The sequence below is a fragment of the Lolium perenne genome, chromosome 4 (genome assembly GCF_019359855.2).
Source record: "Lolium perenne isolate Kyuss_39 chromosome 4, Kyuss_2.0, whole genome shotgun sequence".
Classification (NCBI taxonomy): Eukaryota; Viridiplantae; Streptophyta; class Magnoliopsida; order Poales; family Poaceae; genus Lolium; species Lolium perenne.
In genome coordinates this window covers 90,882,494-90,906,857 of record NC_067247.2, presented here as the reverse complement: position 1 = coordinate 90,906,857, position 24,364 = coordinate 90,882,494, and the positions used below count along the sequence as shown (strand labels likewise).

Here is a 24,364-nt window from a genome sequence, read left to right as displayed (position 1 = left end):
CACAAAAATATAATGGCGTCATAATATTTTATCACATCATTAATCCAACAAGGTTTGGATACATATCTCGGATACTATATCATCATTATGATACTCCAAGAAATGTGAGTTGTAGAACAATTTCATAACTCTCTTAGATGTTCGCTAAAACTCGTAATTCAAATATTTCCACCATGATCCAATCATAGATATTTGATTTTTCTATTACGATGATTTCCACTTCATGCTGAAATTTATTTGAATCCTATTCAAATGTTTCAAACTTTTCCTTATTGAATATATCCACATATATACTCAATTCATTGTTTGAAAGTTTTCATGAAGTTGAAGAATCTTCCGCACACAACTATGCTCAGTGAACCACATATATTATGTATGTTTTCACTAAGTTAGTTGCCCGTTCAACTCTTCGGCCTATGAACGGTATTTCAGTCATTACCTTTTAGAAAAGATTTTGCAAGTGCCAAACGATTCAACAAATCGAATGACTCCAAAAATCCATTTGCATGGAGTTCCTTCATGCGATCTTTTCTAACATGACCTAAATTGCGGTTCCACAAATAAGTGGAATTCAAATCATTTGCCTTATGGCATTTTTAGCGTCAGTGTTATGTATGTGTGTTTCACCATTAAGATTTATAATAACTTATCCATCGTACATGGAGTAATGTCATAATTTGAACAACTCATTGTTTTCATTTGACTAGAGCAAAATAACAATTATTAAGTTCTTTATTATAAATTCTAAGGGTTAGATAGAATGCCAACGACGAACATAATAACACTTTATTTTGTTCCAGACGTGCATTTCTATCATATTCCTTGTCAGTCACTTAGGCCATTGTATTCTTGTATTGCGTTGTTTTGTATGACACTTCATACCAACCAATATGGTACTAATACCCAAGAATTTCATTGTGTGACTTAACTAGGAATACAACCATAACATGTATATCATTTATATACACCTGAGCTAGACTTTCTAGTCTTTTCTTTTCTTTTGCCAAAATATCTTTTGCAGTTTCTCTTTTAGCTTTCCTCATTATTCAGAAAAACATTTCAACATCAATAACTTCTAGGTTTGTTGGTCAAATACCAATAACCTTGAGGTTCTTAATTTTGAAGTTGATCATCATATGACAATTGTTTCAGATTTCACTATTAGTAAATTTGTAATACGATGAACAATTTCACTCATAATTTTATCCATCAATTCATGATAACTTTCTGAGACCATGTCTGTACATGCTAGGCTCATAAAGTTTAAACCTTAGTATTCGCATATGCAAATCTGGCTTGCACCCGTTGGAAGCACACGTAGAATCTATAACACCCGATCATCACGTGATGCTTCGAAACGACGAGTCTTAGCAACGGTGCATACTAAGGACAATCACTTCATGGATATGCGAATATCGTTAGTGCCCCAATAGTTGGAGGATTGGGACGCCTTGCGTCTTCAACCTTCGTACATTCCCATAAAACTTATGAGTTTATGTAGTCTCACCAAATTTATATTCTATCATCTTGCAATAAGGTCTTAGATATCACATATATCTCGTACCTTGATTATTTCTGAAAACTAAATTTTCAGCTCCTTACTTTTCAAACAGATTTGAACTTCAAGTTTCACGGAGACAAGATAACTTTAGGTACTAATTGAAAACATAGCTCTTTGAATCAACAATGTGAGGTTTACTAAAAGTTTGCAATAGGACTTAATCAATTCTTGATTCTTTAACAATACGGTACCAATCCGTAAAGTTTCTTGTCAGATTTTAACAGTATTTCTATCTCAATAACAAGACTAGCGCATGGTAGAAAACGGATGCCAATACTACAAAATTAATTCAAAATACTACTCAGACTATGTTTATGATAATTAGTTCATGTTTTAATCTAATTACTAATGAACTCCCACTTAATACAACATCCCTCATAGTTGTTAAGTGGTACACGATCCAAATCCACTACACCAAAACCGATCATCACGTGAGATGATGTAGCTTCAATGGTGAACATCAACATGTTGATCATATCATCCATATGACTCGTGTTCAACCTTTCGGTTTCCGTTGTCCCGAGGCCATGTACGTACATGCTAGGCTCGTCAAGCAAACCCAAGTATTCCGCGTGTGCAACATGGCTTACACCGTTGTATGTCGAGTTTATCACACCCGATCATCACGAGATGCTTCAAAACGTCGAACAATGCAACGGTGCATACGAGGGAAGAACACTTTATTATCTTGATATTAATGTGAGGGATCATCTTATAATGCTACCGTCGCGATCTAAGCAAAATAAGATGCATAAAAGGATTAACATCACATGCAGTTCATATGTGATATGATATGGCCCTTTTGTCTTTGCACCTTCGATCTTCATCTCTAAAGCACGGACATGATCTCCATCATCAACGGGCATGATCTCCATCATCGTTGGCGTAGCGTCAAGGTTCATGGCGCCGTCTTCATGGTTGTTCACCTCATGTAGCAACTATTACAACTACTTTGAAATACTACTCAACATGAAAATTAAAGACAACCATAAGGCTCCTGCCGGTTGCCACAATACAATAATGATCATCTCATACATATTCATCATCATATCATGGCCATATCACATCACCAAACCCTGCAAAAACAAGTTAGACGTCTCTAATTTGGTTTGCATATTTTACGTGGTTTAGGGTTTTCGTGTAAGATCTAATCTACCTACGAACATGAACCACAACGGTGATACTAGTGTTGTCAATAGAAGAGTAAGTTGAATCTTCACTATAGTAGGAGAGACAGACACCCGCAAAGCCTCTTATGCAATACAAGTTGCATGTCGAACGAGGAACAAGTCTCATGAACGCGGTCATGTAAAGTTAGTCCGAGCCGCTTCATCCCACTATGCCACAAAGATGCAAAGTACTCAAACTAAAGACAACAAGAGCATCAACGCCCACAAAACCATTGTGTTCTACTCGTGCAACCATCTATGCATAGACACGGCTCTGATACCACTGTAGGATGACGTTGCATAGAAAACAAAAATTTTCCTACCGTGAACACGCAATCCAAGCCAAGATGCAATCTAGAAGACGGTAGCAACGAGGGGGTATCGAGTCTCACCCTTGAAGAGATTCCAAAGCCTACAAGATGAGGCTCTTGTTGCTGCGGTAGACGATCACTTGCCGCTTGCAAAAGCGCGTAGAAGATCTTGATCACGATCGGTTCCGGTGCCACGAACGGGCAGCACCTCCGTACTCGGTCACACGTTCGGTTGTTGATGAAGACGACGTCCACCTCCCCGTTCCAGCGGGCAGCGGAAGTAGTAGCTCCTCTTGAATCCGACAGCACGACGGCGTGGTGTCGGTGGCGGTGTAGAAGTCCGGCGGAGCTTCGCTAAGCTACGCGGGAAATATGAAGTGGAGGAGCAAAGCTAGGGTTTGGGAGGGGGTGGCCGGCCACTCAAGGGGGGCGGCCAAGCTATGGTCTTGGGGTGGCCGGCCCCTCCCTTGGCCCCTCATTATATAGGTGGATCCCAAGTGTTGGTGTCCAAGTCTTCGAATAAGACCCGAAACCAAAACCTTCCATAGGAGGGGGCAAACCTAGCCCAACTAGGACTCCCACCCAAAGGTGGGATTCCCACCTCCCATGTGGGGGGTGGCCGGCCCCCTATGGTGGAGTCCACTTGGGACTCCACCCCACTAGGGCTGGCCGGCCATGGAGGTGGAGTCCCTTGTGGACTCCACCTTCCTTGGTGGTTTCTTCCGGACTTTTCTAGAACCTTCTAGAACCTTCCATAGAACCTTCCGCGACATTTTATTTCACATAAAATGACATCCTATATATGAATCTTATTCTCCGGACCATTCGGAACTCCTCGTGATGTCCGGGATCTCATCCGGGACTCCGAACAAATATTCGAACTCCATTCCATAATTCAAGAACTACCATTTCAACATCCAACTTTAAGTGTGTCACCCTACGGTTCGAGAACTATGCGGACATGGTTGAGTATTCACTCCGACCAATAACCAATAGCGGGATCTGGAGATCCATAATGGCTCCCACATATTCAACGATGACTTTAGTGATCGAATGAACCATACACATATATTACCAATTCCCTTTGTCTCGCGATATTTTACTTGTCCGAGGTTTGATCTTCGGTATCACTCTATACCTTGTTCAACCTCGTCTCCTGACAAGTACTCTTTACTCGTACCGTGGTATGTGGTCTCTTATGAACTCATTCATATGCTTGCAAGACATTAGACGACATTCCACCGAGAGGGCCCAGAGTATATCTATCCGTCATCGGGATGGACAAATCCCACTGTTGATCCATATGCCTCAACTCATACTTTCCGGATACTTAATCCCACCTTTATAATCACCCATTTACGCAGTGGTGTTTGATGTAATCAAAGTACCTTTCCGGTATAAGTGATTTACATGATCTCATGGTCATAAGGACTAGGTAACTATGTATCGAAAGCTTATAGCAAATAACTTAATGACGAGATCTTATGCTACGCTTAATTGGGTGTGTCCATTACATCATTCATATAATGATATAACCTTGTTATTAATAACATCCAATGTTTCATGATTATGAAACTAATCATCCATTAATCAACAAGCTAGTTTAAGAGGCATACTAGGGACTTCTTTGTTGTCTACATATCACACATGTACTAATGTTTCGGTTAATACAATTATAGCATGATATATAAACATTTATCATAAACATAAAGATATAAATAATAACCACTTTATTACTGCCTCTAGGGCATATCTCCTTCACCTGGAAACCTCAAAATCAGTTTTGATGAACCAAGTGAGTTGCTCATCTCATCAAGAAAGAAATCAGCAATCAGTATTGATTGTATAGAGAACACAGTAGCAATCCTTGTGTGCTTGTTTCTGCAGCATTCCAAGGGTAGCAAGTCTGCATTAGCAAATATGTAATGCATCAGTAGGAACCTTATCTACTATAAATGGTCAGATGAAGGAGAAATAAATTGTGTAAACTGTAGAGTATAAAGTTCGATGGCAAACAATAGAACTGTTGCAGGGGTCCGTGTTGTTCTCTGTTGCCCAGGCTTAGTCATACAAGTAAAACAGTAACAATATGCTTTCTTCTTCTCAACGGAATGTAATATACTTTGCTAGCCTTTTTTCAGCTAAAGCAAAGTTACCAATGCAGAAATATGTATGCAGATAAAGATATAGCATAAGGGGAAATTTACATGCCTACTTCACACTGATGAATTTGATATTAGCAACATCAAAAACAAAGGCAATCAAGATCCAAGTTCACAGGATCTATGTACCATAGGCTCATCGTAAAGAGAACAAAGGTGTCTAAACACAACTCCATCGGTTTGATAACGCACCTACAGTAATGGCATGAATAAAGTGGACTGCATAATTGATTGCAGTGCCACCATATGCAATGCTCCGATGGTCACAAAATTGTGAGGAAGTGTGAAAAGCCAAAAATAAAAGTAGATTGCAACACTAATTGCAGTATGACCATATGCAATTCGCATTGGCCCCAACAATATGAAGGGGCGCAAGCCGCCATAGCGAAACACCAGAGAATACCAATATGATTGAATTAGCATAGTCTAACCTAAACACACGTTAGATTTTGCAATTTTTACATTTTACACAATATAACCTAAACACACAATCCACCACCAGTCACAAGAATTTTGCATTTTTCAAAGAAGACTTGAAGCACAGACAACTGAGGATGAATCAGTTTTGTCGGGGCACATAATTATTATTAACCTTGCCAAAAGGAAACATTGTTGATACATAACATATAAAGGGATCCACTATAAAAGATTTAGCAGATACTTGTACCTTCCATTTCACAGTGTCTCACTATAAGGAGGCAGAGGCCATGCCGCTGCCTAATTTACTCAAGCAAACAACTTAACTTTGGTCTGTATCTATCTCTGCTCAACCAAAAGACCAAAACAGTATAAGACAAAAAATGAGAAAGGGAAGCGGACATGCATCTGAATGAGAACATTTTGAGCAAGCATACATTTGGTCAAATGGTAGGATGTAGTGAAAATAGAGTTACCTTAGTTTATGTTTAATCTAAATTGTTTCATTACATAAGGATAACCCATATCAATTTCCGAAAATAAATGGAGATGTAGAAGATAGGAGAGCCAATCCAAACCTACTCATCACACAAGAAAAACAAATCAATTTCTGGACTATAAATTGAGATGCATCTATTAGAGTTAGAAAGACACGGTGAGAGAGTTGGCACCTCCTTGTCAGATCCAACACAGGAAACTGTGTCTAACATCCGCCGGTCGATTTGAGGCAAGAGCACAACCAGGGAGATGACTCTCCCGGTGACCACGGACAGAGCGGCCCTTACAACAGTAAGATTGTATGGTTAAACATCAAACATATGCAAGATACGATGCGTCCTTGATGGAATGCGAAACATGACAAAATCAGCTAATGAAACCGAGAAGCCAATTGACTGGAAACTCACCTCAACCATGATCAAAACTTGTAGCGTTCAGGTTGGTGTTCCTCTCCCTGTCGCTAAGAACAAAGACCCCCACAGAACAACCACCCCCACAATCAGCCAGAACCTGGCCGTCATCTGCCAGACCCGCCTGCGCTTGTACCTCAGCCAGAGGACGGAAAAGGGGCGTACAACAATGTCCCACGCTCCTCGGGTTGAGCACCGAGGAGAGGAGAGACGGAGTGCGGCAGCAAACCAGCAGCGAGAGAGGTGGCCTGCGCATGGACATAGCAAATAAAGATCCGGCGTCAAGCTCGGACAAATTGATGCTTCTTCCACCAATAATTCTGCATAAACAAAAATAGGAAGATACTGAGATTAAATTTTGCAAACCACAACAGCCGAAGATTTTCAGACGGTTGCTGAAATAATAAAAATAAAAGTTCAGGTTGAATCAAGCATACCTAGGACAATGTGGAGCCGGCGAGACCACCGATGCCGATACTTTGTCCCCAGGTGCTGCCAGGACATGGCCGACTACCACAAACTTCACCAATAATTTACTCAGAGACAATTTGCTGGCATCCTTAATGCCTTGCTCACCACGCTCTTGATCAGCAGAACAAACCTACTCTTGATGGGCAAGACCGATACTGGAGACAGCACGCCGAACGCCGATGTTTTCTTCCCTGCACTCCACCACCAACATCCATCAAGAAAAACACAAAACTTTGAGTAGGAATAGGAGCAGCAGCAAAAGACTCACCGACGCAACGCTGGCGTGATCCGCCTTAGCTCGGTGCAATAGGGAAATCATACGCAATTGAATACCTGTAAGCACAACTGATTCATCATCATAAATTTAATTTTACAACGAAAAAATGTAAGATCTACTTTTCATATAGCTCCTATTAACCTACAGAAATAAACAGCATTCAACAAGTGGTAAATCCATCTAAAAAGGAAGCCTCCACTAATGGTAAATCCATCTAAAAAGGAAGCCTCCACAAGTGGTAAATCCATCCTGCGGGCACTTCTTAGTTCTTACCATAAATGTAGATTGCACAAAAAGTTCATCCATTGCACATAACCACCGAGTCCAACAAGCTGCATGAAGAAAAGATATCAGAACAGAGATAGATAGACAGAGAGAGAGCCTGAGCGACGTAATGCTCCTAAACGGTGTTTCCAATCAAGAAAGTCCTTTCATATAAGGTTAACACGAAACAACAATTGTGACTTCTTTTTCACAGTCGAATCTATGCTTACAAAGACGAAGATGATCCATTATATAATAAAATTATTAGTTCATACCATGTTTCGCTAAGCAGTATGGCAGTTTATAATCTTGCATAAATCTCTGAACCAATCTATCTACAACACGAGCTGTGAATAAGCACATACAAATGATATACACACAGACCGAGGAACATAATTTAAGGACGTGTGCCGCTATATATATGCTTTAAAATTGTTAGAATTTTCTAGCTTTTAGACAACCAGTAAGCTTAACTACAAAATGGATTTCCACAAGAACCTTGTGCTATACGCAGTAGTATATGCATATAAATAGGAGAAAAGGATGCACATATTCAATACATGGTTATATATTTTTTTTATTCTAGACAGCGCATCTAATATCCAATGTTATGGGATTGAGTGAATACCTTTTGGAGAAAATTAAAGTGACAACGTACCAAAGATATCCTTTTTAGAATTAATCATACTCAAAAGTAGACCATGGCCTGAAATATCAATAAGGACGTGTCATTACAAAAACTACCAGAGATCGATAAGTGAATGTATTAGCCGTAAGACCTTATATATTAGGAAATGCAAAGAAGGATTTTACCTCAAACTCATGGCCATTAATTGGCAGCAAGATCAGAGTCCGCAATCTGTGATGCCATGGTCCAAACAACAGTAACCTTCCACCCAATAAAATTCAACAAATATTTAGGGAGAATTTATATTCCTTGAGAATATGAAATATCAGTGGATGTTGTTCATACGGAAGTATCACAGTCAGATGAATTCATTTGCTCTCAAGCATATCAGCAGAAAGATGAGATCCTCAGATTTCTCAACTCCCGTCACCAAATCTAGGTAAAACAACAACTAAAACAATCCCTCACGGCCCGCATCCCAATCCAATCAAGCCGAGATAGCGGATCCACAAAATCGAAGGAGAAGAAGCTCACACGGGTCTTGAGACCTTCCATCTAGCCATGGGACGAAGAGCTTGGGACCACGACGAGGTGGAGAGGGGCGGCGGCGGAGGCCGACTGCGCCACCCCTTGCCCGCGTTGGCGGCCCATGCCACCCCCACGCGCTCGCAGCACGCTCTACCAGCGTCGCCGCTCCCGCGCCCGCGACGAGCTCCACCGGCGGCGCCGCTCCCACGCCCGCGACGCACTCCACCGGCGGTGCCTCTCCCCGCGCTCCACTTGCGGCGGCTCCACCGGCGGCGCCTCTCCTCGGCGCTCGCGACGTGTTCCACTTGCGGCGGCGCCGCTCCCGCTCTCAACCGGCGGTGCGGGGAGAGAAGGAGAGGGAGAGAGGCGTGCGGCGGCGGGGATGCGGGCGCGAGGGAGAGGAAGGGGAGGATGGCGAGAGGCGGCGGCCGGAGGCGGCGGCGGGCGACGAGGGCGGGCGCGGAGGACGGGCGCGGAGTGGGGGCGCGGAGCGGCGGGCGGCAAGGGAGGCGGAGCGGCGCCGCCGGGCGAGGGATTGGGGGAGGAGGCGCAGCAGCCGCCGCCTCTCACGAGGAAGAGGGAGAACGAAGCGGCGCGGGCGTGGGTGTGGCTGGGGCGCTCGTTTCTCCTCGCACGACCGGGCCAGGCGGGCTTTACACGACCCATGGATAAAAAGTGGGTCTGCGGGAGGGCCTCAGCGCCCTGGACGAACGGCCGGCCGAGATCGCGCCACGTCAGCTCGATCGGACGGCCCAAAATCCAAACGCCTGTGAGAGCCCCATGGGGGTGCAGCAATCATACCGTGGGATATGTTTCTCGGGGAGGCGCATGAACCAAATTTTACGGGACTGCAGCCATCCAGCCCATTAGGCCAATTAGGCACCCAGTGCCAAAGGAAAAGATACCTTTCTCACACCACCAAGTATTCGACATGCCTATTGTAGTGGCGATTTCACCGAGAAAATGTATCATGGAGAATGCATGCACCACTATGGTCCTCTAAAACTACACTTTCCAACAAGAAATACAGAATCCTCCCATTTCATATATGCCTACATTAAAGCAACAACACATCAGATGGCATGCTCAATATTGGCATCCAAATTTGGCATGCCGTAGTAAGGTTTGGGCTCACAAAACAATGGTTGCTCAATTTTGTTGATGCAAGCCAGCAGAGCAGAGTTCTTTTTGCCTGTATCTTTTCAGCTTTGTTTTATAATTTCAATGTTACCTTATGAACATGGTATTGGCTTTACGGTGACCATCACACCCTCTTCCGGAATCTATCCCAGTCCCCTTAGGCTTTCTGGACCCTCACCCCACTCACATGCAAGGGTACACAAAACTGCATTGCGCAATGAAATGCCATATACACGACTACTACGATTTCTCCATACAAAAGAATCAGTTCAAATATATCTGCTGAATTAACCAGACAAAATGAATGAAGATAGGGAATGTCGAAGTTAGCAAATTAAATTGCCCTTCAAATAATAATACTTGGTCAACGCCCTTTAGTTAATACCTCATCCAAATCTGAAAAGTAGTGAACTCCATATCACATTAGACTAGCCCCAATAGAAATATCATAAGTAGTATCATACATGTCATGTTGAAGAAAATCTGATGTGGCACAACAATTAATGAGGTGAGAGATGAGTGGTACTCCCTCCGTCCCGGTTTATTGGGCCTCTAAGTTTTTGCACCGCGATGCGAAACGATTGGCCGAACTAATTTTTCATGAAAGTGGTTTGAGCCAATTGAAAACAAATCTAGTCGCGCTGTGTGCTCCTTAGGGCGTCCCCAACGCTCCAGCGTGTACCGTATCTTAATCCAAGCACCGAGCTGATGTGGAGTCTTAGTTAATGAAGAGAGAGAGCCCCATCGTATCTTCCTGACGATACAACTCTTGCCACTCCTATCGAAGAAAATTAACTCTGGAACGATCCCATGCGGCTCCATCGGTCCATCCTTCCTCCATTCTCTCCTGAAAAAGTCCTGCCCCGGCTCCTCCTTTCCCGCATGCTGCTCGCTACCAACCGCCTCAACGTTGCTCGGCGGCCGCCGGAGAGCTCAGTAGCGACGGCGAAGTCTCGATCGGCAACGTTGGTCGCCACGCATGAACTGTGGCTGCGGGAGCCCCCACCAGATGTGTTGTGCATCAGATTAATCAGCAGTAGCACTTGCAGATCACGAGCTGTACAGTGGTCAAGTTATAGTTGGTAAATCTGTATTTCTTTGTTTTTCGAAGAGTTGTCCTCTTTCACCAGTCTTGTTGCTCTCTAGATAAATATTGCAGGCAGGTGAGCTGACAGTAGACAACATTTGTGCAAATGAAATACTGCTGTTTTATCACAAATAGGCCACAGAGAAGCTGCTAGGATTGATCTCAGAACATATTAAATAGACCAATTTTGGATACCAAACTAAGATACGATGTACTGGTATGGTCGTATCGGCCAATTGCAAGCGTCCATCAAGCATCACTATTTGCATGGGTCTGTTCGGGAAGTGAGTTGCCCAATCACTTAATCATGCATGCATCAGAGGAACCGGCCCATTTAATTCTCAATGGCACCTAATAATGGCTGATCAAGCCTTAATCCAGTGCTAAATTGGGACAAATAGATTTTAAAGGTGAGTCCTGTGTACCATAATATGATACCGTATCATAGCACGTAAAATTAAAATAATTAATAGCAAATACATCATGTACACACATTTGCATTGAGATTCTATAAAACATTAAATATAATCAAACTAATTAAATATAATCAAACTATGATACTATGCAATGTGGAGGTGGCATCATAAACTAGTATCATGTGCATGATACTAGTGTATGATACTACCCATTGTGACTAGTCTTACTACTGCTCTCGTATCTTACAGTCAACTTAAAGCATCCTATTAGACCATCTCCAGTCGCGTCCCCGTTTGGGGGACAGCGGACAAGAAATGGAGAAAAACGGGGGACAGCGGACAAGAAATGGAGAAAAACGCGTTCCAGTCGCGTCCCCCAAAGCTAAATAGCGCCTTGTTTTATGTCTGGTGAGTCTCTACCGGGGACACCGGACACAAAAACAGCGTCCGGACGCATGCATGCAGCCCCTACTCCCCACGTGTTATTCTCTTTTCCCACACTTTCTCTCACCTACTTTTTCCACATGGTGTGGTCCCCTCTATTAAAATGCATGCATCCAACACTGTTTGAGGGACGCAGCTGGGAAGGACCTCTTTTTTTTTACAGATTTTTAGTTTTTTTTTGTTCGGCGCGGTCCTAAACGTGCCCCAAATCGTTCGTATCGGATGTTTTTTGAGGGACACGACTGGAGATGCTCTTACTACAGGAAAGAGGTTGCCCAACCTATAAATCTTGATCTGCTTTGTCCTGTAATGAAGATCGCCACCATTGGAGATGACCCTACCTTGCATCAATAATGCATAAAGTAAAATTTTGAAGAGAGGGGAGTGACATTGAAACACTTGATTGTGTAGTACTAGGAGGAGGATGTAAAAAATAAATGTTACTTATATTTAACATTCTAACCCACGATTGTTAGAGTGTACTGTTTACATGCTTCTTATATAGGGACGATGTATTCTACCTCTTCTCCTATGTGCTGTGTTCACGGACTAGTTCTTCCCCAACCTACAGGCAGAAATTAGCTAGTAGAGTTGGGATGCATAGGGACATCTTCTGCCTACAGCTCCCTTGCGAGCATACCACGAGACAGTTGGGCGAGCCTATTATCTTGTGCAATACTAGGTGTTAGTTGATCTCTAAGCACACGTCTGGCTTCAGAACTAGGTGGAATTTAACTATATGGTTCAGTTTGGATCATGGGACGCATTCCCTCGCACGTCCCTCTGGCCATTATTTTAAATGTCCCTTGACCAGGATGCAATATGCACGTATGTTCTAATACTGTATGGCAGGGAATTTTAGAAAAAGGGGTTCATGTTGAAGTTTGCTACGTGTGGTTGCTTCATAAGCTCATTAATTATGACAGTGGAGACGGTGTGGTATATGAGGTTGGTTCTTAATTAGATCAATCACCATGTGGTAGAAGCCATTCTAGTTAGAGCTCATCCTAGTTACAGCTAATACTATTTAGTTGAGCATCCTCAAGACGTCGGCCATTTCTAGGCAGCAAAGAACTGTGACAACCATGATACTATATGACGAACATCATAACTAACAGCACAAAAACTCCATTCCAAGCAAAAACACTAGCTACTCACTGCCACCTCATACTGTACATGTGTATTGTAGAGGAGATTTCACTGTAAAAATGTGAACAAGCATGGAGATTGGAGAATGCATAGGCCACTATGGTCCTCTAGAAACTGCATCTCCAATTAGAAATGTAGAATCCTCTTACTACATATAATTCTATTTAAGCAACAATAAACAAGATGGCATTCTCCATATTAACATCCAACTCTGGTCTGGCGTAACAAAGTTTGGGGTTTACAAAACAAGTATTGCTTGATTTTGTGAATGCAAACCAAGTAAAGCAGTGTGTTTTCTCGTCTGAAACTTATCAACTTAGTTTTACAATATGTTCTAAGGATCTAATTTCACCTTATCCATTGACTTACCAGCATCGGTAAGGTATTTTATATAATCACAGTCTTGCAGCATCTATTGTCGGTTCCCTCACGGCCTTACCCATTTAAGAAACAAAACAGCTTCTGAACCCTCGTCCCACTCCCAAAGCTGAAATGCATTGCTGACCATCTCCAAATTACAATCTGCATATCACAAACACACGAGCAATGGCATGAATCATCTCATGAGACATAAACATATACCCTAATATAAACTATCCATACAAAACAATATAAAGTTTAAAAATATGCACTGAACTAACCAGACATATACAGTGATTAAACAGTAGAGAATGTGGATGTTAGTGAGTTAAATACCTTGCAACTGATCACAATGTTTGATCAATGACCTCTAGTAGCCTCGTCTAAACCAGCACACTAGCCTTCTCTGCTCAGATAAATTACATTCTTAATGTCAAGTTAACCAGTCCATCCAAAGCATCACTGAATACTACAGGAAAGCACCAGCCCATAAATATTGATCCGTCTTTGCTAAACACACTTGAGTTACAAAGTCAAACCATGCTTCCAGCTTCAGATGTAACTTGCAAGGTAAAAAGATCTTTCAAAAACAATGCCAGAAGGCACCTTTACTATGCACCACATGAGGACACAAGTTATTCAGGTAATGCACGAGAAAGCCCCACTTGCTGATCTCAAGAAAAGACTTAGGTTTATCCAAAAAAAAAAATGCAGTAAAATAGCATTTTTGCTTCATTCGTGCATTCAGCTAATGTATTGCTATGAAATACTCTTGATGCCATGACATTGATATTTTACCAGAACATGTGTATTTTACCGCTTAATAGGGATATCACGAAGTTATCAACTGAGCCCCACTATACAATGTTTATGTTAGTAAGTTAAATGAACCTTCAGAGAATAACAATGCTTGCTCCATAACCTTTAGTTACCTCGTCTGAACCTGCAAACTAGCATATCACATTACCAGTTTACCACTCCCCGGGCTCTGGTATCTTATATTATTGATGCCAAGTTAACTAGTTAACCTAAAGCATGACCCATTACTACAAACCAAGACCCAAGCAATAAATATTGACCACCAACTGTTCAATAATGAATACGGCTACCATTGGAGATGACCCTACCTAGCACCAATAATGCACTACAATTTGCTGAAGAGATGGAGCAGTGACATTAAGGCAAAATGAGTCTACAACATAATAAATGACACAATACATGACACAACATATAAGTTACTACCCACTATGAAGGTAGTAACCTAGACTAGTAACATGGCATATGTTACTAGTCTAAGTTACTCCCCACTATGATCAGCCTAAACAACAAATGATACTAACATTAAACATTTCAAAGTTCAAACCCATGGTTGTTAGCGAGTGTAGTATTTACATGCTTTATATTAAGGTATCATGTATTCTACCTCTTCTCCTATGCACTTTGTTTACAAGCTAGTCTTTCGCTGACCTAGAAACGATGGGACCGGTAGAAACTAGCTAATAGGGTTAGGATGCATAGGGACATCTTCTACCTCCTGCTTCCGAGATACTTGGGTGACCCAATAGTCTAGTGCAACACTAAGTATAAGTTGACCTATGGGCACATCTCGAGCTTCAGATGATGGCAGTGTGTTCTCATGAGATGTCACTTGTTCTCCTTTGTTTTTGACAATTTCCGTCACATATGCCACCTGAGCCCTAGGTATTTTGGTGCGACTGTGACACTGTGTTCTCAGTAGCATCATAACCCCCTGACCCAGATCAATACTATTACTCTCTCTGATCCATATTACTTGATGCTAAAATGGATGTATCTACAACTAAAATGGAGTTGGTGATGATACGTGATCACCTAAACTCTGGTATATAATGTTCAAATTCTTGATACTCTAGCCAGTGAGCAGCAAGTTACCAACAAATTCATGACAGTTATCACAACAACTACGCAGTGTCATACTATCATGAGACTATGAACTATCCTTAAGTAACTGGTCGCGCAAGGCATATAGCAGAAAGCCAAAATTTCATCTCATCTGATAAGAAATCTAACCACATAGTTATGAAATCAACCAAGCATTACAACAATGCTTTCAGCCTGAGATGTAACTTACCAGGTAAAATAAATACTGAAAATATGAGGCCCTGGACCTTTGGTTTGCACCCCATAAGGACACAAGCTCTTCAGATAATGAAGGAGAAAACCCCAGCAAAACCCCCATTTTCTACTCTTGAAACAATACTTGGGTTTGTCCATAAACATGTACTAAAGGTGCAATCTTGTTTCATTTAGCATTAAGCTAATAGATCGCTACAAAACACTCTTGAGGGCATAATATTGACATACCATAAAGTAAGTGTTTTAGCTAGGGATCAACAGTTATCAGTAACTGATCAAGTAATCTAAAAAAAAAGTAAGTGACCAACTGAACTCTGGTATATAATGTTCAAATTCTTGATATTCAAGCCAGTGAGCAGTGAGTTGCCAATGAATTCACGGCAGTTATCACAACAACTACGCAGTGTCATGAAACTATGACTATCCTTAAGTAATTGGTCGCACTAGGCATATAGCAGAAAGCCAAAATTTCATCTCATCTGATCATAAATCTAACCACATAGTTATCAAATCAACCAAGCATTAGAACTAGGCATTCTTGTTTCATGTTGGCATTTAGCAAATTTATTGCTGAGATACTCCTGACGGCACTATACTGATATCAGAATGGCAAACCTCAGGTCCCATGCTTACACTAAAGCAACAACACATCAGATGGCATGCTTAATATTGGCATAAAAATTTGGCATGCTGTAAGAAGGTTTGGGCTCACAAAACAATGGTTGCTCAATTTTTTGGATGCAAGCCATCAGAGCAGAGTTCTTTTTGTCTGTATCTTATCAGCTGTGTTTAATAATTTCAATGTCACCTTATGAGCATAATATTGGTTTTACAGTGACCATCACACCCTCTTCCCGCATCTATCCTAAGTCCCCTTAGGCTTAGTCCCTTAGAGCATCTCTAGTAGAGCCCGAAAAAGTGCAAACCGAAAAAGTGGTTTTCAGTCTTCCGAAAACGTAAGTTCGTTCGATTTTGGCAGTGGCGCAGAACAGAAACCGTAAAATAGGAACTGAAAAACGGAATTCGAAATGGCGCGGGTAAATTAGGCGATGATCATAGTTCGAGATGAAATTGATGCTCCGATTGAGCATCAAAACATACAAAGTTCGTTCGATTAAAGCTATAGTTGTACTGGTACACCGACGAGCGCTACTTAAGCTAAGCAAAATGCGGCCTATAAAGTGGCCTACGCGCGCGGCGGTGCCGGTGGTGGCGCAGCGTGTCGGCGGCAGACGGCGCCGACGCTGTCGAGGACGAGCTTCACGCTTGACGCGGGCCGCCTCGTATTCTCGGACCTGGCGAACGGCATTCGCCTCCTCCCGGCGGAAGCGAACGCGAGCCTCCGCCTCGCTGACGGCCTTGGTCTACGCGAGGACGGCCTCCTCCTCGTCGCTGCCGTGGACGTAGTCCCCAGCGGAGATGGTGGGCGACCGCGCGGGGGCGAGGTCCGCGTCGTCGTTGCTATCCGTGACGGGGAGCCACGGTGCGCGGCTTGAATGGCCGGACGAGGAGCTCTCGCCGGCGTTGCCGTACCTAGCGAGCTTCCCTGGGGGTGTGAGCCCCCAGTTCGTCCACCGGCGGGCGCTGCGCTTGCGCGCGCCCTCCGACTTCTTCCATTCCCACCGCTCCGCCTCGGTGCGGAAGACAGGCGGACGCGGCGGCGAGTCGCCGCCGCCCAATCCGGCGCCACGGCCTTGGGAGCCGCCACGGGACGCCATCGCGCCGACGCGGGGTCTGGATCGCTGCCTGGGGCTCGCTGGATTGCTCGCCGGAAAACGTGCTTGGCGGCGGCGGAGGGAGTGGAACAGCGGAGGGGAGTAGGGTTTGCGAACCGAACTCCCCTCCGCGAACCCTTTTAATACGGGGCGTGCGGGGAGTTTCTCGGGCCCCTGAACTTCTTTTACGGGCCGGCCCATCTTTTCGGGCTCCGTTTTGCGACACATTCGGCCCGAACCCGTAAATCTGCCAGAAAAGTTCAGTTCCAGGGGGATTTACGGGCTCGTTAGAGATGCTCTTACCCACTTGAAAAACAAAACGCTTTCTGAACCCTCATCCCACTCACATGCAAGGGTACACAAAGCTGACAGTGCACCCTACCATCTTGAAATTGCAAAATTGCGCATGAAATTGGGTAATGGCAAGAATCATATTATGAGATATCATATACAGTACTAGTGTACTATGATTTCTCCATACAAAAGAATCATAAGTTCAAATATATGTGCCGAATTAACCAGACAAAATGAATGATTGGACAGTAGGGAATGTCGAAGTTAGTAAATAAAATTACCCTTCAAATATTAACAATGTTTGGTCAACGACCTTTAGTTATTACCTCATTCAAATCTGAAAGGTAGAACATTACTAGTGCTCTGATATCTTACAGTCAACCTAAAGCATCCCATTACTACAAGAAAGCATCTGCCCGACCTATAAATCTTGATCTGCTTTGTCCTATAATGAAGATTGCTACCATTGGAGATGACCCTACCTTGCATCAATAATGCATGAAGGGAAATTTTGAAGAGAGGGGAGTGACATTGAAGCACTTGATTGTGCAGTACTAGGAGGAGGATGAAAACAACAAACGCTACTTATATTTAACATTCGAACCCACAATTTTTAGTGTAGTGTTTACATGCTTCTTATATAGGGACGATGTATTCTACCTCTTCTCGTATGTGCTTTGTTCACGGACTAGTTCTTCCCCAACCTAGAAGCAGTGTTAGTCTGTTACAGACAGAAAATTAGCTAGTAGGGTTGGGATGCACAGGGACATCTTCTGCCTACTGCTCCCTTGCGAGCATAACACGAGTTAGTTGGGCGAGCCTATGATCTTGTGCAATACTTGGTGTTAGTTGATTTCTAAGCACATCTCTGGCTTCGGGACTAAGTGCAATGGAACTATACGGTTCAACTTTGGATCATTGGACGCATTCCCTCACACGTCCCTCTGAGTGTTTTGGAGGCATGAGTTCTCAGGGTCATTATTGTAATTGTCCCTTGACCAGGATGTAATATGCATGCATGGTCTAACATTATATGGCAGGGAATTCCAGAATAAGAGGTTCATGTTGAAGTTTGCTACGTGTGGTTGCTTCGTAAGCTCATTGTGACAGTGGAGACGGTGTGGTTTATGAGGTTGGTTCTTAAATAGATCGATCGCCATGTGATAGAAGCCATTCTAGTTAGAGGCTTAGAGCCCATCCTAGTTACAGCTGACACTATTTAGTTGAGCATCCTCAGGACGTCGGTCATTTCTAGGCAGCAAAGAACTGTGACAACAATGATACTACTGGAGAAACATCATAACTAACACCATAGAAAACTGCGTTACACGGCAAAAACACTAGCTACTCACTGCCACCTCATAGTGTACATGTGTATTGTAGAGGAAATTTCACTGTAAAATTGTGAACAAGCATGGAGAAATGCATAGGCCACTATGGACCTCTAGAAACTGCATCTCCAATTAGAAATGTAGAATCCTCTCATTACATAGTAGTTCTATTAAAGCAGCAATAAACAAGATGGCATTCTCAATATTAATATCCAATCTGATCTGGCATAACAAAGTTTAGGGTCTACAAAACAACTATTTCTTGATTTTGTGAATGCAAACCAAGTAAAGCAGGGTGTTCTCTTTGTCTGTAACTTATCAACTTAGTTTTACAATATGTTCTAAAGCTCTAATTTCACCTTATCTAGTGTATGAGCATAATATTGACTTACCAGTTAGCATCGGTAAGGTATTTTATATAATCACCCTCTTGCAGCCTCTATTGTCGGTTCCCTCACGGCCTTACCCATTTAAGAAACAAAATGGCTTCTGAACCCTCATCCCACTCACATACTACAAGTGTATACCAAAGCTGAAATGCATTGCTGACCATCTCCAAATTACAATCTGCATAGCACAAACAAACGAGCAATGGCAAGAATCATCTCATGAGACATAAACATATAACCAAATATAAACTATCCATACTAAAGTTTAAACATATGCACTGAACTAACAACGAGAGATGAACATACTAATGTGGATGTTAGCTAATTAAATACCTTACAAATGACCACAACGTTTGATCCATGAGACCATGACCTCTAGTTGCCTCATCTAAACCAGCACACTAGCCTTCTCTGCTCAGATATATTACATTCTTAATTGATGTCAAGTTGATCAGTCCACCCAAAGCATCACTGAATACTACAGGAAAGCATCAGCCCATAAATGTTGATCCATCTTTGCTCAACACACTTGAGTTACAAACTGAACTATGCTTTCAGCTTCAGATGTAACTAGCAAGGTAGAAAATCTTTTGAAAACAATGCCAGGAGGCACCTTTACTATGCACCACATGAGGACACAAGTTATTTAGGTAATGCGGGAGAAAACCCCACTTGTTGATCTCAAGAAAAGACTTGGGTTTATCCACAAACATTAGTAAAAGGGCATTCTTGTTTCATTCGTGCATTCAGATAATGTATCGCTATGAAATACTCTTGATGCCATGACACTGATATTTTACCAGAACATATGTATTTTACTGCTTAATAGGCATGTCATAAAGTTATCAACTGAGGTCCACTATACAATGTTTATGTTACCTTGTCTGAACCTGCAAACTAGCATATCACATTACCACTCTCTGGGCTCTGGTATCTTAGATCCTTGATGCCAAGTTAAGTAATTAACCTAAAGCATGACACATTACTACACACCAAGGCCTAAGCTATAATAAATATTGACCAGCCATTGTTCAATAATGAATACGGCTACCATTGGAGATGACTCTACCTAGCATCAATAATGCATGAGTACAATTTGTTGAGGAGAGGGAGCAGTGACATTAAAGCACTCGATAGTGTAGTACTAGGAAGAGGATGTAAACAACAAATGATACTAACATTGAACATTTCAAACCCATGGTTCAATGGTTGCTAACGAGTGTAGTATTTACATGCTTTATGTATCATGTATTCTACCTCTTTTCCCATGCACTTTGTTTAAAAGCTAGCCCTTCGCTTACCTAGAAACAATGGGACAAGTAGAAACTAGCTAGTAGGGTTGGGATGCATAGGGACATCTTCTACCTCCTGCTCCCGAGACACTTTGGCAAGCCAATATTCTAGTGCAATACTCCCTCCGTTCCTTTCTATAGTGCCTATAGATTTTTGGCATTTGTTTTAGAATATAAGGTTGTAGCTTAGCTTTTTTTCAATTACCCCCTCCCCGTTCAGCTCCCAAATCGTTTAGGTCCGAAATTTGTTATTGTAAGTTAGTAAGATATGGATTTACCAAATTTTACGTTGATCTCAAATCGTTCAGCTAGGGGTCTTGTGTAAAAAATACTCTTACGCTAATTTCCGTGTCAAAAAACTATAGGCACTATAGAATGGAACAGAGGGAGTACTAAGTATAAGTTGACCTATGAGCACATCTCAAGCTTCAGAAGGTGGCAGTGTATTCTCGTGAGATGTCACTTGTTCTCCTTTGTTTTTGACAAGTTCTGACACACATGCCCCTTGAGCCCCAGGTGTTTCGGTGCAACCGTGTTCTCGGTAGCATTATAACCCCCCGACCGTGATCTATACTAGTATATTGAAGTTGGTGATGGCACATGATCACCTGAACTCTGGTATATAATGTTTGAATTCTTGATACTCTAGCCAGTGAGCAGTGAGTACCAACGAATTCATGACAGTTACCACAACAACTACTCAGTGTCATACTGTCATGAAACTATGAACTACCGTTAAGTAACTGGTCGCACTAGGCATATAGCAGAAAGCCAAAATTTTATCTCATCTGATAAGAAATCTAGCCACACATAGTTATCAAATCGACCAAGCAGTACAACCATGCTTTCAGCCTGAGATGTCACTTGCCAGGTAAAATAGCTACTGAAAATGAGGCCTGTCCTGGACCTTTGGCTTGCACCTCATAAGGACACAAGCTCTTCAGGTGATGGAGGACAGAGCCCCAGCAAAGCCCCATTTTCTACTCTTGAAACAATACTCGGGTTTGGACATAAATATGCAGTAAAGGTGCATTCGTGTTTCATTCAGCATTCAGCTCATGGATCGCTACAAAACACTCTTGATGGCATAATATTGATATACCAGAACATGAGTATTTTAGCTAGGGATCAATAGGCGTATCAGTAAGTGATCAACTAATCCAAAAAAAAAAGGTGATCGACTGAACTCTGGTATATAATGTTCAAGTTGTTGATACTCTAGCCAGTGAGCAGTGAGTTGCCAGCGGATTAATGACAGTTATCAGAACAACTACGCAGTGTCATGAAACTGTGAACTATCCTTAAGTAACTGGTGGCAGTAGGCATATAGCAGAAAGCCTAAATTTCATTTCACGTGATCATAAATCTAACCACATAGTTATCAAATCAACCAAGCATTAGAACCAGGCATTCCTGTTTCATGTTGGCATTTAGCAAATGTATTGCCGAGATACTCCTGATGGCATTATACTGATATCAGAACACAGGTATTTTTTAGCTTCAGATCAATAGGCATATCAAGTAAGTGCACGTGATCAACTCCAGCATACAATGTTAAACAAGTTAATGATGCTCCAACCAGTTAGCATTGAGCTGCCAATTCACAATAGTTACCAGAAGAACTAGGTAGCATCATGAAAAACTAGTGCAAAGTAACTGGTTACACTGGAAATATCTATCAGCTGAATCTCTTGTAAAACAGTGGATAGCGGAGAACCAAAATTCCATTTCATCTGATCACAAATCTAACCACATAGTTATCCAATCAACCGAGAATTACAACACACCACAACGATGTAACCTGATCACGTCACCTCGGGCCTACGGTGGCCCCTGAAAGCTCAGAAGCAGCAGTCGCAGTCGAAGGGGCAGAGCGCGGTGCCGCCGGCGTCGGCCTTGCCGAACCCGAGCTCATCCGCGGAGTAAATGGTGAGCCCGTCATTCGTGCGCCGCCGCGGCCGCTTCTGCGCAACCTCCTCGTGGCCCGGCTCACTGCCCTTGCCCCTACTCTCCTTCTTGCTCTTCTTGCTAGCCCCCTCGGCCCTGCTCTTCTTGGGCTTCTTGTCCCCCTCGGCCACCTCCCCTTCCTCCTGCGGCTTGCGCTTCTTGTCGGGCTTGGTGGCCTGGAAGATGTCGTCGATCTCGTTGCTCTCCTTCTGCTTCTTCGGCTTCATCGCCGCCGCCGTTGTCGCTTGCTTCTCCGTTGGTTTCGGAGGATTAGGATTTTGTTTGGGGGTGGGGGGCTTGGCCTGGATAGAGGGGTTGCCGGCGGAAAGCTTCTTCTTCTTTTGGGATTTGGTAGCCATTGGAGAGTGTGGCGTGGGGAATCGGATGCCTCCGCCGCGGCGAGGAGAGTAAGACCGGAGCCGATGAGGTTCTTGGTGGTGGCGGCGGCGCTGGAAGGAGGGTTTGCGATAAACAGGGGTGAACGAACGCGGATACTGGAGACCTGGGAGGAAGATGGTAGGCTAGGCAAGGCCTGGTTGGGCTGGTTCAGCCCACAGAATGTCCGAACAAGGCCCATTAGGAAGCGACAGTTCATGAGTTCAGTGAAAACTCATTTGACGTAGTATAAAATTCACAGAAAAATTCGAGATACGACAGTTCCTAACCCGTATTAGTTTTGTCCTGATTTGGTACCATAGATGTATATATTTTCTCCTGCAAACTTAGTCAAATTCCATAGAGTTTCCGCAAAAAAAAGAGCTGCTAGTTTTTTTTTTAGATACAAATGTATTTACACACTAAAAACATTGTCTAGACAGACTTGATCAGATTTTTTTGGGTCGGAGAAAGTACATAATACTCCCTCCGTTTCACAAATAGCTTCTCAACTTTGTCTAGATTTGGATGTATATTAACATGATATATATATAGATACAAAAGTTGAGGAGCTTTTTTTGGAGGACACGACTAGTCAGCCTCCGGGGGCTGCTTAGTCTGATCCAGCCCTCGGTCCAAATAAGGAAAGTATTCCCGCACTGTTTAATTACGTCCAAAAGAGGAAAGGGGCACCTCTCGCGCGGGAATCACGTGACCACCTGGGTGCTTCGGTCACTCACCAGATCGGGGTTTTCCCCTAAAAAAACTCCAGATCCGGCTTTCATCCTCCTCCAACCTTCTTCCTCTTCTATCTCCCAGATTTGTTTCTCCTCCAAATCTCCATGAATTGTTTCTGAGTAAAAGGTAGCAACCTAAGGAGCAAAAACTCCATCTACTCCAAAATCCCAATCAAAGGTATATGCATGCTTTCCCTCTACTTTACTTCATGCAGAAGGTGGTTAAGTAAAATAGATCTGCATGCTTCCCCCCTTCCCCTCACCTTCTACAGCAACGCCCCAATGAAGAAAAACCATCAAGTAAAAAAGATATATTGTATCCGTGAGCTAGAACAGAAAAGAAAGGTTCCCAGGTGCAACTTTATAACCTCAACTGAAACTAGAGGGAAAACTGCCACTTGCAACTAGAACATCGCCAAAACACAACTATGATGCTCCTTTACATGCAGAAAGCATCTTAGTAGATTGCATAAGTACAACTTAAATATTATACCTGTCACAACCAGCTAAACTGGATGTACATTGTTGAAAATGGCATCATAGGAAAGACAGGGAAGTCAACTTGTCATGACATAGTGAAAATAAAAAGGCAGTACTAAACACTTGCGACATGAACTTGATGTTTCCCTGAAATGGACATACTACTAGTTGTTCCTGGTTATATCTTTTGCACAACAGAAGTTTAACAAGGTATTGACATGAAAAAAGTATATTTTTAGATCGAATAAACAATAGCTTGGACTAGTACTAACTACTAAACACTAATCATCAGTCTTATCTGACTTTGTACATATTGTTGTGCCGATGATGTAGGGAATATTTGCCTCTTTGATCATGCTGCCACCATCACGAGCTGATTTATCTGGAAAAAAGTTGA

General features: G+C 42.7%; 1 protein-coding gene and 1 long non-coding RNA gene across 2 annotated transcripts; both read right to left on the bottom strand.

The window, feature by feature from the left end:
• Window positions 1-5,302: 5,302 nt before the first annotated feature.
• On the bottom strand, window positions 5,303-7,178 carry LOC127293282 (uncharacterized). Its single transcript, XR_011744377.1, has 5 exons — window positions 6,966-7,178; window positions 6,526-6,848; window positions 6,292-6,400; window positions 6,097-6,198; window positions 5,303-5,965 (listed from the first exon to the last, which is right to left on the bottom strand). It is a non-coding gene; the product is annotated as an uncharacterized lncRNA (long non-coding RNA).
• Window positions 7,179-22,010: 14,832 nt separating this feature from the next.
• On the bottom strand, window positions 22,011-22,871 carry LOC127293281 (uncharacterized). The gene has a single exon (XM_051322860.2). It carries the CDS (start codon window positions 22,732-22,734, stop codon window positions 22,270-22,272), a length of 465 nt encoding a protein of 154 aa, XP_051178820.1. The 5' UTR covers window positions 22,735-22,871; the 3' UTR covers window positions 22,011-22,269.
• Window positions 22,872-24,364: the final 1,493 nt, after the last annotated feature.

What these genes read in the sequence shown, in the direction of transcription:
- LOC127293281 (XM_051322860.2), bottom strand. Translation starts at nt 22,734, where the DNA reads ATGGCTACCAAATCCCAAAAGAAGAAGAAGCTTTCCGCCGGCAACCCC.